Raw genomic sequence first — 16,554 nt, 5'->3', positions numbered from 1 at the left:
ATTTGGTTTCTGTGCTTCACCAAAAGTTCATCAAAGCCAAAGGACTTTTTTTTTAATGAAAAAGTTGAGATGACTCAGCGGTTTCTGACGCAATCCCCGTTTCATCGGAAAATTCCTAACCAGCTCCTAGTGGCAACTGATTGCTCCCATAAATCACGCAGTGTTATCCCTGGCCGCAGCAGCGCGGCTTACGCAGCCCCGGCCCGTCCTCGTGAAATCAGCAGGAGCGATGCCATCGCCTCGATGGGAGCACAAACAGCCCCGAAAACAAAATGCACCGGAGACCAGATCCAAAACACGAGCCTCTGTCCAGCTTCACATTGGCCAAACCCCACGGCTCCAACGTGGGGCTGGACCAACCCCAGCTCCCCCACCCCAAAACCCCCGGGGCCAGTGTTGCCCCCAAAACCCCTGGGGCTGCGGGTGCTTCTGTCAAGGCTGCCGGCAGGTACGGCATTAATCACCAACAGCCAGGCTCAGACGACAAGAGTTTTTTATCTCCCAGTTTTTGGCATAAGTGTTAGAAATGATTTGCAGATGTTATTTACTGCTTTTGGGCTTGGAGTAAATCGAGACAAGATGCACCTGCATGGACAGCGAGAGGCTTTCCCACCCAGGGACGGCCACTGAGGGCTCATACTGGACTTTCCCAGGGAAATGTAGGATTTGGGCGAGGGTCCCTGAAACAGCCCTGCTCCCCGCATCCCACATTTCGGCAGCCCTGGCACCGCGCATCCCCCTCCCAGTACTGCACAAGGACGCTCAGAGCCACCGGCACAGTGCCTGTCCCCACAGTGACGTGGGGCCGGTGGGCTCTTACCCCGACATCCTCCCCAAGGGACACACGGCAGCCGTCCGGCAGGCAGCTGCCAGGCTTTCCATCCCAAACCGGGGCCGTGTGTAATTCAGAGCTCAAATAAAAGGAGCGACAGACACTCCAAAATAACCTCTTCCAGCCGGGGAAGAGTCGCCGGCGACTGGCTGCTGGTTTGGCCAGAGAAGCGCCTGCAGAGGAAAGGAGTTTCCATGGCTGTGATGAGTTCCACAAAGTGCTGGGCTGGGCACTGTCACTGCTCAGCGGGAGCCGGGGCTGCTCAGCCCAGCAGAGACACGCTGCGCTCTGCAGGATCGGGCCCTCTCTCACCTCGGAGGGGGTGGGGGTCCCTTTCTTAGGTAGAGAGATCTCTGTCCGTAACCCGGAGCAGAGAATGATGGCAAGCTTCCACCCACGCACACCAACCATCTCGCTGTGGTCCCCACCACGGGACACCTTCCCACCCCAAGCCCAAGGGCCAGAACCCCAAGTACGTCCCTAGAGCAGGTTCTCCATGAACGATGCACCACAGGACCCAGTGAACCACAAGCATGGGCTGCAGCATTCCAGCACCACTTGCCCAGCAAAATTCACCCTTTTCTGGCTCAGCCCTTGTGCCAGCACAGCAGATGGGACAGTTCTGCCACAACCAGCCCCACCAAAACGCCTGCTCAGATCCAGGAGAGCTGGGCTGGAGGAGAAGCAGGAGTGTGGTCTGGACCCCCAGCAGCTTCACCTTTGCTCGGGGGCAAGGCAGATAACTGATTTTCTTATTTTTTAAAGCTGCCTACAGAAGTGACCCATTTGTTCAACACTTCTGCACAACTACACGCACTATTTCCAGGTGAGCCCATGTGGCATGGGCAGATTTAAGCCAGACACAGAGCGGGTGAGGTCCCTGCATGGCCAGGACAGTGCCAGGGGAATCAAAAAGCAGTGAAGTCTCCAAAAAAAGGCCCTGGCAGCCAGCCCTACCTTCTTCTCAAGAGCTGTGGGCATGGCCTACCACTGGGTAGCTAAAACAAGCAAGAAGAGACCAAAAAACATGTCCTTTGGAGACAGTCCTGGTCCCTTGCAGAGTGACCTACGGCGCAGTGTTGGGCAAGGCGCTTCATCTCTGCGTGCCTCCACGCCATGCGGATGGCAGTGATTTATATCATGTTAGCATGAGGGTTTCATCCATGGAGATTTGCAAAATGTTGAGTCAAACTGAACAAGGCAAAGCCACCGAGCTGCTCTCACCATCAGATTCCTATTAAAAAATATCTCTGGGCAGTTTGAAAGCCACAAGCGACCACAGTGACCCCAGGTAGAGCCATTGCCATAGAGTTTCAATGGCTTTAAAAGACTCTTTTTTTTTCTCTGCAGATTTCTTTCACTTTGATCTTATCTACTCCCAAAGAGTACACGTACCTGGAGCTTCCAGACAAGTCATGCTTGGTTCAAAATTATAGCTATATAAAGATTAAAAATAAAATAAAGTACAAAGCCTTCTCTTTTAAAGGAATGAGCCTGACATAGAAGTTGTGCAGTATTGTGCTGAGGGACATCAGCTATGCAGCATTGCCAACCACAGGCATTCAGAACTCATGAGTCAGACTCCCCAAAACCCTAAGACTGGTTTCATTCCCTTCTGGATTTTGAGCCTTGAAGCATCACAACTTCAAGCCCTTCTCTTCAAAAAATGCCATTTTTGACCAACGTGGTGAGAGCTGAGACCTTCATATCACTACTGTGCTCCAAGAGTAAGGACTGTAAAAAAGACAAAACAAAACACAAAACTAAACACCATGAAACAAGCAATAAACCCCCTGAATTTGGCAGCAGGATGGACACCCCGAGACACCACAGAGGGTACGAGCAATGGAAACCTGGTGACAAGAAAGAGATGTCCTCACCATTAACCATGGTAATGGGCCATAAGAGGGTGGAGGAGAAGGGAAGAGTGAAAAAAACCCTAAGGCAGTAAGAATTGAGGATACCTGTGAGGAATATGCATAATAGATTTATCCAACAGGGAGACAGGAAGAGGGAATTTTTTTAAGGGCAAGTATTCAGCCAAAGCTGCTTAAAATAGGGCCAGGCCTTGCAGAGAATGGATATTTTAAGTGGCAATTTATTCCACTAATAAAACCAGGAGGCTGCAGGTGCTTTGGCAGGGCTGGGGCGGAGCGGGCGAGAGCTGCAGCTGATCAGAGGGAAGGGGCTGCGGCACAGCTGGTGGCTCCGCATTTATTGGGCTCCTGTTCCCCCCGTGCCAGGGCTCGGGTATGGATTTCAGCTCTGCAGAAAGCCCGACCCACACCGGCGTCTCGGGCAGCGGCTCCGATCACAGGCTGCGGTAGGTGCCGAGAGGATTTTATCCAGATGCTGCAGCCATCCCTGCTCCAGCTGGGCAGGGAAGGGCTCGCACCCATGGGCTGCTCGTCGCTTGCGCCAGGTCCTTTCACACCAGGGCGTTTCTTGATCAACTTCCTAAAGCAGAGAGGCGAGAAGACAAGAAATCTTTGCGAGCTGGATGGTGCTGTGCTGCTCCCATTGCTCAGCGCTCCGCGGGGCTGACCGCGCTGCTCCAGAGCCACGGTTCCTGCGCAATGCCCTGCTGGAACCAGGCCATGTCCAGCTTCTCGAGCCCAGAGTCAGTGTTGTAGAGATGAAAAATCAAGACTCTGAAGTAAGGAAAGTGGTAAATGCCACTTTGCAGTAAGCACTGAATTGCAGCTCACTCCAGCGCTTGTATTGCAGGATGGAAAGCACATGGAGTAGCTGCAACCTTGACTCTCCATTTTAGTGTCACTACCACCATTATTTCCAACCTGGCAGTAACCAGGGACACACGATACAGTCTACACCACACACAGATGAAAGATCATCCTATACTTATCCCAGGAGAATACACTCTCAATACTCTCACTTGGCACAGATCCCTCATCCTCTGTTCCAGTAGATACCACTTCCAAACTATCACTCTCATATTAAAAATAAAACTATCTATGTCTCTCTCCTTTACTGCAGTGTCTGAGTTGAAAGGGTAGAAGTACTTAGAGAAAGTCATGGTTAATGTTACCCTGGAAGGATCCAGGACGGCGTACCAGAACCTGGTTTTGGCATCTGGGAACAACTTTTCAGCCATATATATCACCGCTCCTGCGTGCACGCTGGTCCACACAAAATTAGCCCTGTGGAATGTGGATTTAAAATTCGCTTTCCATAAGTACTTAAATGCAGGAGCTAAAATTTGCTCTTTCTCCATTTCCTACCTGTTTTGGAGAGAAGGAACAAAATCCTGGCCCTTTGTTATTTGGGTTCCTTCCCGGGAAGGTTTGCAAAGCCCATGTCTAGCACTGCGGTTTGTTTGCAGCCCGAACAAAGACCTTTTAAGCAGCAGCTCCCGACAGGAGCTCGCCACCTGCCTGCCTCTTGCCTCGCAGTTTATTTTGGGGTCTCTTTTTCAATAATCGCTGGAACACATGTGCAAACCGGTGTGGGTTTTGTTTTGTTTTGGGTTTTTTTTTCCTCTATGCCTACAGCGCTGGCTGCAAACCAAACGCCAGCCCAGGGTATGCAGCTGGGAGAGAAGAAAAAAGAAGGAAAAACCCAACAACCTGTGGAATGTTTTCTTGCTCCTGAGAGCTCCAACACTTCCCTGCTCAGGGGAGCGCTCGCCACAGCTGGCACTTGCTGCATCCAGCAGCCAACGGGGTTTCCTTTCCAGTGGACTCCAGCTGGATTTTGGGCGAAGGATGGGGATGAGGGGGTTGTATTTAACAACTGCTTGATCATATTTTTCAACTGATGCCCTTTGGCTTGTTGCACAACCACCACCTTTGCATGTCCTTGCAAATGGTGGCTTGTTGCACAACTGCCATGTCCTTGCAAATGGTCCCAGGAGGGCGAGGGAGGCTGCTTTGCACCCAGACATCGAAGCTGCTCCTCACCAACAAATTCTGAGCTCTGTTTTCACCTCTCTGACACCAAACTCATGACAAAAAAGCAGGGAAGATAGTTTGCTTAGCCAGGAAAGCAGAGTAGCTTGTGCAACCATCTATCCCAAACCCCACTCAAAATCCTTCCACAGACAAGCCCGGCCGTACAGCACACAACAGCCCCAGCACCTCCTCTGTCCAAGCAGTTCATTCAAGAACAATATGGAATAACAGATGTGTCTGAGGATATGTGATAGAAAAGCAACAGGGCACTTTGGGGTGTGCTGGCACTCGGCTCCCCTTCCTGCTCAGGGCTGGACGTGTGGGGAGAAGTAAAGAATTTATGTACTGGCTTGGAGGGATTAATTTTCATGGTTGGTAGGGACACCAGAATTTTTCACTATTTATCAGCAGACATTCAGTTTTGCAAGGACTTGTAGTAAGTTTATGGCTTGTCCAGGCAGGAGAGTGGCTGGAGAGGGGGTGTGGGCAGCGTGGAGCCCCCAGGCTCTGCCTGCAGCTGGCCAGGGAACGTGGATGGTCCCAATGTCAGGCAAAACCAGGAGCCCTATCCAGCTCAGCTCAGCTGTGCCCTGGAAGGCTTTCTCAGCACAGCCCTCTTGGGTCAGTGCTTTCAGGCTGACGTGCCATTCTGACCGCACACACAACGCCCCCGCGCTCCCCTTCCCGGAGCTCTTCAGACTTAGCTGGAGTGGTTTAAAGAGCATTTTTCCTCGGTGCATGCCTGCCTTTCCACCGGACCCCCTCCCGGGGGACATGGGAGCCCATCCGGCCTCAGAAATAGATGGTGGCTCATATCACAGCTCGCAGCCTCCTCCCCAAACCCGCAACCACAAAGGCTGTTGCTTAAGCATAACATTCCTGCTCCCTGCGTCCCGGGAACAGCTGTACCGAAAAGATGCTGAGAATCCCTGCAACGCTCCAAGGAAAAGATATTAACCCAGGAGGGAAGCAGCAGTGATATAATAAAAAGTCATAATAAAAGAGAGAAGTCACTGAGTGGATTAGCAGCCCAAACGCCACTTGGCTTTTGGTCTCCTTTTCCTCCAGCTTTTCTGCGCCGCACGGTGATCTGCTCAAATTCCTCCACCTCAGCTCCTGAATTTCAGACACATCTCCTGGAGGTGTCCACACTGCAAAGCCTGAGGGCATGGCTGAGAAACTTAACTGTACCCAAGCGCATGGGAAGGCATGTACGCATGTGTAGCAGGTGTTAGACGCTGTATCACACAAGCTCCCAAATCCTGTGCTCCACTCGAGCAGAGCCACCAGCTCCAGGTCTGCCCTCATGGGGAAATAAAAGGCAGGTTTGGAGCTTGGTGTGTATTTCTCAGGTACAACAAAGGTAGCAGGATACATCCTGCTGTTTTAAAATCTCCCAGTACCTTCCATGTTCTGGTTGTTCCCTGCTTTGTGCCAGCGCGGAGCAGCGGATGGTGACCCAGGCTTGGCATGGGGGCAGCGGGATGCAGGGGTGGGTTGTCCCCATGGAAAGCAAGCAAACCTGCAGCCCTCACCGTTTGCAAACCTAGGTTGGACACCCAGCACAAGGCGTGCAAAGGCAACATTCCCCTTCACTCCTTTAGAAACATCCAGGGAGGCACAAAGCATCTGCTGTCTAGAGCCACCGGCTGCCTCAAGAATGTCATGTTGGAGAGAGACAGGAGCAAAGGGGGTGGCAGCAGCAGCTGTTCCCTGCCCGCAGCCCTCCCGGCCACGCAGGGCATTTAAATTTTAAAGCACACTCTGCACGGCTGTTTTCTCCGCCATCCTTGTCTGGCTCACAGAGACCCTGTCCCGGGAGCCACCAGCCACTGAGGCACCCATGGGTTCACTGGTGGCCAAGCTCCTTCTGCCCACCATCAGCACCTTGGTCTTCCTCCCCACCATCAGCATCGCGGCCAAGCGGCGCTTCCACATGGAAGCCATGGTTTACTTCTTCACCATGTTCTTCGTGGCGGTAAGATGTCCCCATACCCCCCCTGCATGTTTCATCCCCCTGTATCAGGTCTCCGCTGGGAAGGACAGTTGGATCCCACCCAACAGCAGTGAGCGCGACCCCCAGAATATCCATTTTCAGTGTTTTTCCCTCCATGTGCGGTGCTGAATAACTGATTCTTCAGTTTAGGATGTGCTAAGGGGTGGCCTTACACAGCCTTAATGGTGTTTTATGGTTGTGAGGTTAGGGAGAAGGTCTGAATGCAAATGATTCACAATGTTTTGGAGCTGGTTTTTCTCTTTGTTTTACAGCTGGTAAGTGGCCATGCTGAATTTGGGGTTTAAATTGTATACAGAGTCTCTTGCTATGCTTCTGTCATTTTCTCCAAAAGCACGCAGTTGAATTATTGATTTTGCAATTGCTAACTGGCCAGGGGAGCAATGCTGGAGTCAGGGGAGTTTCTTCTGCACTGGGAAAGACTAAAACATGCTGCTGAGCTAGCAAAAAAATTAACCCTCCACCCTGGCAGAACGGTTTGAAAACCCGTGTTTCACCAGGCTCAGAATCACCCTCTCGCATGGAAATAATGAGCTGAGAAATCAGTTGTCTCTACTTATACAAATCAATTAATGTTCCCACTCCTTGCAACAAGCTGCTCTGTGCATTGTGTCACTGCTAAGTGCCTCCGTACACACATCGATTGAGCACCTAAAGCATTATTTCCATTGGAAAAAAGTCTTCTATTTATCTCCATGGCAATGCTCTGCTAAAGAATATGAAGGAAATAGCCCAGCAACCGAATCAATATACAGTTTACCTCTTCTCGCCACCCATTTCATGAGGATTGTCACATGCCTTGTATAGAGACAGGGAAACTGAGGCAGGGAGTAGATAAAGCACCTTTCTGGTGTGAAAAGCTTTTCTGCAGCAGCAGGGCTCTAAACCAGGCCAGTCGCTTCTTCCTAAGGATCCACCATTTAAACCTCCAATTAAAGCAAAATGAGAGGGAGGGGGTAAACTCTGCCAATTCCAGAAACACTACAGGACTAGTTAATAAAAAGATCCCAGCTGAGTCCCCCCCCGCTCCAGCTCCCTGGGGAAGCCAGACAGCTACGATTTCATTTTGCATCGGCTTTGTGTCTGCTCCACCTCCCCGAGAAGTCAATAGGAAAATTGGCACGTGTTTTGAGGGAGGTGGAACAGGTCCTCACCAAAGAGATGGAAGAGGCATAATATCTGGGAAGGGAAGGGAAGGGAAGGGAAGGGAAGGGAAGGGAAGGGAAGGGAAGGGAAGGGAAGGGAAGGGAAGGGAAGGGAAGGGAAGGGAAGGGAAGGGAAGGGAAGGGAAGGGAAGGGAAGGGAAGGGAAGGGAAGGGAAGGGAAGGGAAGGGAGCTGCCAGCATGATCAGGGGTAGGAAGGGCAGCAGCTGCTGCTGTTGCCTTTCTTGTAGCATCCCACTCCTCCTCCCCCTCATCAGTCAGTGAAAGCACATGTCCATCGCAGACAAGTGCCGCGACGCTGGCCAGAAACACACTCTTTGTCTTCCACCCTTTCTCCTCCCTATGTCTGGGCTCCCCGAACCCCATCTCAAACAGAGAAAAGAATTACAGCTGTGGCGCGATCTTTTCTAGAAACCACAATGAGCCAAAGGACTTGCAGTAATTCCCATTATAAATAATATCAGCATCCCCGCTGGGCCATGACAGCCGGGATTGTTCCAAGGGCATCCTGCCAAGCAGTGAAGGGACTTCTTCAGAAACAGCGGAGCACGCTGGGGCTACCACGAGGAACCTCGCCGGGCTGAGCGCTTGGAGGAGAAGGCGAGCGCCAGGCAAACACTGGGAGCATTCTTCTGATTGCACTGGAAAATTTCTCTTGGCTTGGTTTGCATCTATGTTGCATGACAATGGATTTTTTTTGCAAATAACCCAATCAATGAGCTAATGGGCAAGAACCAGCGGCTTTTAAGGGAATGCATTAATGAGTGAGTTCCCCAGTATTCAGACTCTGGCCATATAAACCCTATTTAGCCTGGACAGTGACCTGGCATCTATACACATTTCATCAGGACACTGATTTTGAATAGTTTTACAAGGATCTTTCGCAATTACAACCATAACCTCAGAGTCCTCCTGCTGGAGAGGACATCCCCACGCCGCCCGCGTCTCGGCTCGAAGCAGCTTAGTCATCAGATTGCAAATTCTGGCAGAGACCAAGAGGCAAAATAAAGCTTGTCCGCAAATAACTTGTACTAAGAGAGAAGAATGCTGATTCTTGAGCAATTTACAATTAGGAATGGTGACATTATATCTCAAATATATTCATTACTGTATATCAGTGACCTGGGTGTATTTGAGACTGCTCTGTTCCTGGCTGGCCATCCTTTCAACAGCCATGCAAAGACTGTTTCAAATCAGTTGGTAAGAACGTTTATGTTAACTGGTCTGTGGGTAGTGGGTAAGGAACTAGTTTTCCAATGCTTTTCTTTGGTTTTGTATTTTTTAATTTAATAGATTTACCACGCATGTGATGGCCCCGGCTTATCAGTGCTGTGCTTCATGCGCTACGATATCCTGGAATACTTCAGCATCTATGGAACAGCCCTGTCCATCTGGGTGTCCCTGATGGGTAAGCACCACTCTCTCAAGCTTCCCCCCCAGCACCGCCTTTGGCAGGTCGGGCAGGATTTGTCACCATCACTGGTGGGACAGTCACTGGGTGAAACCCCCAGAAATGCTGTTGCCTTTGAGCTGCCATCTGCAAGACTTAGCTCTGACTGGCCTTTTGGAAGTCATCCCGTGCTACGGTTAAATCTATTTTTATATAGTTCATGCCCTGGAAACCCATTTCTGTCGGTGGGGTCTAGACACACATAAAAACTGTCCTGAGTGGTGGCTGGGGGAGTTTGGCTCTTTGGAGATAAACAGAGCTCTGGCACCGGGTGATTTTTTTAGTGGGGTGTTCCTACACCTTCACCAGCTCTTATTCATGTCCTGACAACAGCAGAATTGTTTATTTCAAATTGGCAAGTAACACATGTAGCCTTGTGCTTTAGTTCAAGGCAGGGCAGTGCTATGGGATGACTTAGTTTGAAACCTCACATAGTGGGGAATCTCCCATTTCTCCTCATTTTCCCCATACTGAGCCCATCAGCTTGTCCTGTCCTGACTTGGGAGCACTAAGAGATGCAGAATGTGCCGGTGGCATGCAAATCCAAGTGGTTTAGTCAAAGCAAATGTATCTTCCTAGTTTCTCAAAAGCCTAGTCTGGGCTGACAGGAAACATTAGATCTGTTTAGAAAAAGCAGAAATATATTTCACTTCCTTTTTATTAAAAATCCCAGCCTACTATTGCCATATTATTCAGTTTTCCTTTTCCCATATTTCCTTCACTTTCTTTTTTTTTCTCATTTTGTTCCTCATTTGCCACTGAAACAAGGTATCACAGAAATGGGAAAAAAAATGATGGAACTAAAGAAGGATTAAAACTTCAAACCTATTATTTTCCCATTTTGCCAACATGATTTTTGGAAGGACCTGAGTATTTCTGGCAGGAGAAGAGAGCAGGGCAAGGGCAGAGAGATGAGGGGACAGTCCCTTTCGACAGCAAAGGCTTTGCTCAGCAGATTCGGACTCCCACACTGTCCGCAGCACTTCAGTGCTCTCTCTGCTCGTCTAGAAAAGGCAATGAGGCAAATCATCTCCAAAGGGCATTTTCAGAAGATAACAGCAAAGTCAGGGTAGGTCAGAGCCGATCCAGACACTTTGGCTCCTTGCAGCAAAATTCAACTTGATTGCTTCATTACTGCATTCAAAAACCTTGCAAAAAAAAAAAAAGTACAAATCCCAGACTGCAACGTTTAAAATATTGACCCCCGGGGAAACAACAGAGATTAAAATGCGGACATTATCCCTTAGCCAAACTCCCCATAAAACCACGATCCAAGGACATGGAAGGTGTGGTGACTGCAGCCCAGGGAAGCCTCTCGCTGTGGCTTGTAAAGCCCGAGCGCACATGTGCGGACGCAGACCCTCGGGCACACTTCCCGGAATGCAAATCCAGGACAGCCATAACACAGCTGTGCAAGCTGGAAAAGCATGGAGCCCACTGGGATCCATAACTTTTATCAGTTATTACCCCATCCTGTGCTAAACAAAAGCCTCTAATAATTTACTCGCACCGGTGACTTCCAGCTTGCAAACCCGTGGCAGGTGCCAGCAGGGACGGGCAGTACGGTCCCCACGGCAGCGGCGAGTGTGGTCCTGATGCTGCGAGTGATGGAGGATGCAGTGGGGGGAGCCAGCAGGTTTGGGAAGGTTGGAGATGTGGGATGAACCCAAGAGCTGATGGTGAACTCACCTTTTCTGGGTCGGGGCAAGAAAGAGAAATACAGGTGGGAAATCTCCTTTAGCCTCCACACACAACAGTGAATAAAAGATCTCTGAAATCAGCTCCTAGAGCTGCCACTCAGATGCCTCAGGATGGCTGGCTTTGCCCCTATGTGCCTCAGTTTCCCCAGCTGTGAGGCATAAGAAGGGCAATCAGACATGGATGCAATGCTAAGGGTCTCCGAGGCAGGGGGGACAGACCCCAGGGAGGCTTTAGGGGAGCAGCCGAGGAAGCAGGGGGGCTGAGCTGATGCTCCCTGTGCTCGGTGCAGCCCTGGCAGAGTTTGACGAGCCAAAGAGATCGACCTTCGTCATGTTCGGCGTCCTCACCATCGCTGTGAGGATCTACCACGACCGCTGGGGCTACGGCGTCTACTCGGGACCCATCGGGACGGCCGTCCTGGCAATAACTGTGAAATGGGTATGTGGGGAAGGGCACCACACTGGGGATTTGGGGGATGCTTGTGGTGGGGAACATCACTTCTTCAGGCAGAACACAAGCAGCCAGCAAGCAGCCTTTGTGATAAATGCCAGATTTGATCAGTCTGAGCAATCTACTACATCTCCTGTCCCTGCGTTTTGAATCAGGAGGAATGTATTTATGGAGTTTTTACAGCTACTCAGAGGCAGAAGGGTCTGGTAAACTGCCCCGGGGCTGGTAGAGGAAACACAGTGATAAAATGGGAAGGAATCTGCCTGTAGTCTGCCTGAACCTGGCTGGCAGCTCCTGGGACATTCGGGGACCGTGGCGTGTGTCCCACACACAGCAGATGCTGTGACAGGGGTGGGAGCGTGGGGGGCAGAGCCATTACTGGGAAAGGAGAAGGATTCAGTGGTGGGACAAAAATTGCAGGAAGATGCTGCTGAGTGCCACAGAAATACAGTAATCCAAGTCCCAGCTACACATCATCACTAAGCCGCATCTAACTGGCCAGCAGCTAAAATCTAGTGGGCACAACAGCAAAGGGATGGACAAGCAGAGGACTGAGAGCCAGGCTTTGCCTGGTTTTATTTCAGCATTCATGAGTTGTTTGGGCTGCAAAGCAGGGAGCTAAACCCAGGTGAATACAATTAGGGTGCTCTCTCTTTCCTTCCAGCTCCAAAAGATGAAAGAGAAGAAAGGGCTCTATCCAGACAAGAGCGTCTACACCCAGCAGATTGGTCCTGGCTTCTGTTTCGGGGCGTTAGCGCTGATGCTGAGGTTCTTCTTTGAGGTACCTATTTGCACATTCCCTCACTGACTTTACAAGGTGTAGAGGATGTTACCGTGATAGGAGACTTCTCCCTTCACAGCATCCAGCCTGGACAATAGCCAGTTCAGGTGCAGGTCTCCAGATTGGTGTGCCAGGGTCTGGCAGAAGGGACAAGGTCCCCCCACTTGTCCCCATCCCAGCCTCTGGCCTATTAACCACAGTGTGGGCAGATGTGACAGCAAGTGACATGCAGGGTGCTGCTCGCTCTCTTTTCCCCCCATTAAGCGAGTCACAAGGACACAGGCCGCGCTCTCTTCAGCTGTGCATGTCCTCAAAAAGGTTTTGTTGAATGCAAGCGGGGTTGTTTTGGAAACTGGGCACGGGTGACTTAAGGACACCTTGTGGAGCCATGGCAGGAACTGGATATAACCCAGGCATGACTAGATCCAAAACTGGCTCACGCCAAAGAAAAGCCTCTCAGTTGACTCCCAGGGGCACTCGATCCCATGTTTATAACCTTTTGCTCTCGCTGCTGCCCAGTCCACCCATCCTGTGCAAAACGGTCCGTCTGTCCCGTGCGGGGAAGGTGGTAACCCCCGACAGAGCTGCTGTGACGCCCGCGCTCAGCCCCGCCGTTACAGCTGCTCTGTGCATTGGGAGCTGCTAGATACGACCTCACAGTCATCCCCAAGGATTATTTTTCAAAGCATTTAGTAATTGCAAATTCTAGCAGAACATAAAAATGTCACTTAGCAGAAACTGCCTCCCCCCGTGCTCCGGCCTCTCCACCGCGTCCTTTGCGGGGTAATGAAACACTTCATTCAAAAATTGGGAAATGTGCAAATTGGAATGTGTTAAATCCACTTTGCTTTCCTTTCTTTTATCTTTTTTTTTTTTTTTTAAGGTTGGAAATCCTTTCTTCTTTGACAGCAAAAAGAGGCAGAAGGCTCAGAAATTCTTTTTCTATTCCTTTCCTTTTGGCTACTCGCAGAAAGTTAATGTTTTGCACCTAACCCCGTTGCTCCCACAGCCCCAGCAGATCTCGCTAACGCTCTCCCCGTTTGCAGGAGTGGGATTACACCTACGTGCACAGCTTCTACCACTGCGCCTTGGCCATGGCCTTCGTCCTGCTGCTGCCCAAGGAGAACAAGAAGGCTGGGGGCACCGGGACCCCCGCCAAGCTCGACTGCTCCACGCTCTGCTGCTGTGTCTGAGCGGCCCCAGATGAGCAGGGCACGTGGTTTTCTGCTCCTGGGGTGACTGAGAGGTGCAAGCAAAAGCAAAGTGCCTTTCCCCATTGACACCGGCGTCTTTTCCCACCAGCTCTGTGCACGCCCTGGGCTTTTCTTCCCTGGAAAGGCCTCCCCTTTCCATCGCCAGCCCTTGCAGAGGCTGTGCTTGCTGCACACCCGGATTTCTCCCCGGAGAAGCACTTATCTGGGCTGTCACCTGTCCCCAGCCCTGGGGGACATTTGCATTCTCAGCCCATGTCACCACCTGGGCTGTCCGCTGCACCAGCCTGGGAGGACCCGAGTTGTCCCCTCCATGGAAATTTGCCTGAGCACATGAGGCTTCGTTTGTCATGTCTGATTAACAGAACCTGTATTTTTGTGAGATATTTACTATTTTATTTATGCGTTCTCCTGATGTAAATAATATATACTAACAAAAAGCTTTGCAAGCCAGCATTTCTTAAGCGGTGCAAGAAATGTTCCAGCTCAGCTCTGCTCAGTCAAGGGCAGACGCCGGCCCCAGAGCTGAGCTCCAGGCACGGCCACCCCCTCCCCTGCCCACAGCCCCCTCTGTCCTGGATGGAGCTGCAACATTGGGCACTTTGTCCTTGCGGAGCTGCCCGGGCAGCGCAGGCAGCAGGTGCGCTTGTGGAGAGCATCATTAGTATGGAAAACACATGGAAAATGAGAGGCAGAGAAAAGAAGCTCCTGGAGGGAGGGGGAGGGCTGTAAGCTTATAACATCTCCTCTAACAGACTATTTACTATAGCAGAAGTGTATGATTTATTTAGACTGTCTGGGAATAACGCCAAGACTATATGTCATGGACAATTAGAGCAGTATCGATATACAGCGATGTCCACAGAAAGCCCACATTAAGCCTGGGTTCCTCTGGAAGAGAAATCCACCTCAGTCATTCATCAGAGCAACTTCCTGCAACGGGGCAACAACCAAAACTGGATGAGCTTCCAACAAAAATATACATGAATTATGAACCCCTGAGCATTCAAGAGTCACTGGCAAGCGGTGGCACAGCCGGTGCAGCTGCACGCACAGGCAGCGCTAGCAAAGACTTTTCAAAGGGTTCCCCAGCATCTAAAGCAACACAGCACATCAGGTTTGCTGCAGCATCCAGCCCCCGGGAAGTTTTGCAAGGTGCTCTATGGGTTTGCGTACAAAACTTTCCTCATTGTTTGTGTAAATAACTTTCCCCATTGTTTGTGTACAAAATTTTCCCTGTTGTTTGCATACAAAACTTTCACCATTGTTTGCACACTACTGGAGTACTTTGCCATGTGAGGGCTGCTCGTGGCATCCCCAAAAAGCAGTCCCAAGTTCTCCGACTCCCAATTCAGAGCTGAATGCAAGAAGCACCTTGGCAATATATGCAAGTGTGCAGCTACTTCCCAAGCGGTCGCCCCCATGGGTGTCCCACAGGCAGGGCCACGCTGGCTCTCACTGAGCCACCCCAAACGCATCTCTCTGTGCATTACCCCACCCGCAAATCCTCAACGCTGGGTCTCCACCAGCAGTCTCCCTCCCTCTGCACACCCTCTGCCACTCACTGCAGCTGCTGATCAGAGGCATCCTGACCCCCCTGACTCATTTTTGTGATTGTTCGGCCTCCCCAGGACTGCAGTGACATGTAAAACCCTGCAGCAAGTCCTGGCGGTTTGTGGGCAGCGTGGGCATGGGGAGAGGCTTGCGCGGGTAAAGCGCTGTGAGGAGAGGGGCTGGGTAACTGCAACGCGGCTGAGCAGAAGGGAAAAAAGGTTGGCAAACCCCACACGGACAAGGAGGACGTGTTAGCTAAAGCCCAGCTGAGTAATGAAAGCTGCTGCTCCCACCTGCCAGGTGTTCAGGTGCTACACCAAAAAAAGTAACCCAACAAACCCACAACTCAAAAAGCGTATTGCACACAATAAAACAGCAGCCATGGTTTCCTTTTCCCCCCGTCCCTGCTGATGTCCTGGGACACTGCTCTGACTGTGCAAACCGTCCAGCCCTTCGCACCCCCATGCAGGACCAGCACCCGCCCTCAGGGCCGAAGTGCAGCTGGGCACATCTGGAGGGGTCCCTGACATGGCATCAGCACCCGCTGCGGTGGGACTGGGCACCCCAACACCCTCGAGGAAGGTGCACGGACCGAATTCGCTATCACCGGAGCAGGATATCCCCTGCAATACAAACGCAGGGAAATATTATAAACATTTACAGCAACGTAGACAAAACAGTCTCTTGTAACCTTTTAGCGCTGCCGAGAGCTTTGCCTGTAAGAGCTCTTGAGCCCCTGCCAAAAATTCTTGCTGTTTTCATAAGAGTAGGTGTTTTCGTCTAAGGTGCAGTCTGAGTGCTGTGACCTTTGTCATGTCTGCTACTGAAATTTCCTGCTTCTCTGTTATTCTCTTCTTTGGTAAGACGATATGAAACCCAAAACTTTTATTGCCCCTTTTAAAGCGTCTTTATAGCTCCCTGTCTACTTCATATACTGTCTTATTCTCGAACACTGGGATATTACTTATGGGATCCGTGCTTGATGCTGCAAAAAGCATTTGGGTTTCATGAAGCCCAAACTGCCTGGGCTTTTTTTAAAATCAGCCGGAGGGGGGAGAGGAAACAAAAAAAGAGAAAAGAACAAGGAAAAAGGAATGAGACGGGAGGGACCGGGCTTTCCGCTCCGGAGACCTTGGCATCTGCGACCAGCGCAATGGCCGAGGGCAGCGACAAGGAGCCTGGCCGTCTCCCCCGCTCCAGGGTGCCTCCCCAGGCACGAAATCCCCTTTGCTTTGTGTCTGGGCATGGGGTGCATGCTGTCCCCACAGAGGTGGCATCACACGATGTGCAGCAGCTGGAGCACATCTGTCCCGGAGCTGGGGGAGCTCAGCCCTGCTTGGGGAGCTCCCACACACCCCATTTCACCGTTTGGTTTCAGCGTCGGGACAGACCACGTGAAGGATGCGCATCCCCCGGTGAGGGCTGATGCGAAGCCACAGCAGCTGGGCTGAGGGTTCTGCTCCTGTCCCACCCCTTAGGCTGCCGG

The 16,554-nt window shown here is 51.1% G+C and overlaps 1 protein-coding gene across 1 annotated transcript; it reads left to right on the top strand.

The window, feature by feature from the left end:
* Nucleotides 1-8,965: 8,965 nt before the first annotated feature.
* MYMK (myomaker, myoblast fusion factor) lies at nucleotides 8,966-13,889 on the top strand (the record flags this gene model as incomplete). The annotated part of the gene is made up of 5 exons (XM_082067641.1): nucleotides 8,966-9,121; nucleotides 9,215-9,329; nucleotides 11,362-11,510; nucleotides 12,187-12,303; nucleotides 13,350-13,889. 5 exons carry the CDS (start codon nucleotides 8,966-8,968, stop codon nucleotides 13,494-13,496), a joined length of 684 nt encoding a protein of 227 aa, XP_081923767.1. The 3' UTR covers nucleotides 13,497-13,889.
* Nucleotides 13,890-16,554: the final 2,665 nt, after the last annotated feature.

The sequence above is a fragment of the Streptopelia decaocto genome (assembly GCF_964273445.1).
Source record: "Streptopelia decaocto genome assembly, chromosome: 17".
Classification (NCBI taxonomy): domain Eukaryota; kingdom Metazoa; phylum Chordata; class Aves; order Columbiformes; family Columbidae; genus Streptopelia; species Streptopelia decaocto.
This window is presented reverse-complemented; position numbering and strand designations above follow the sequence as displayed.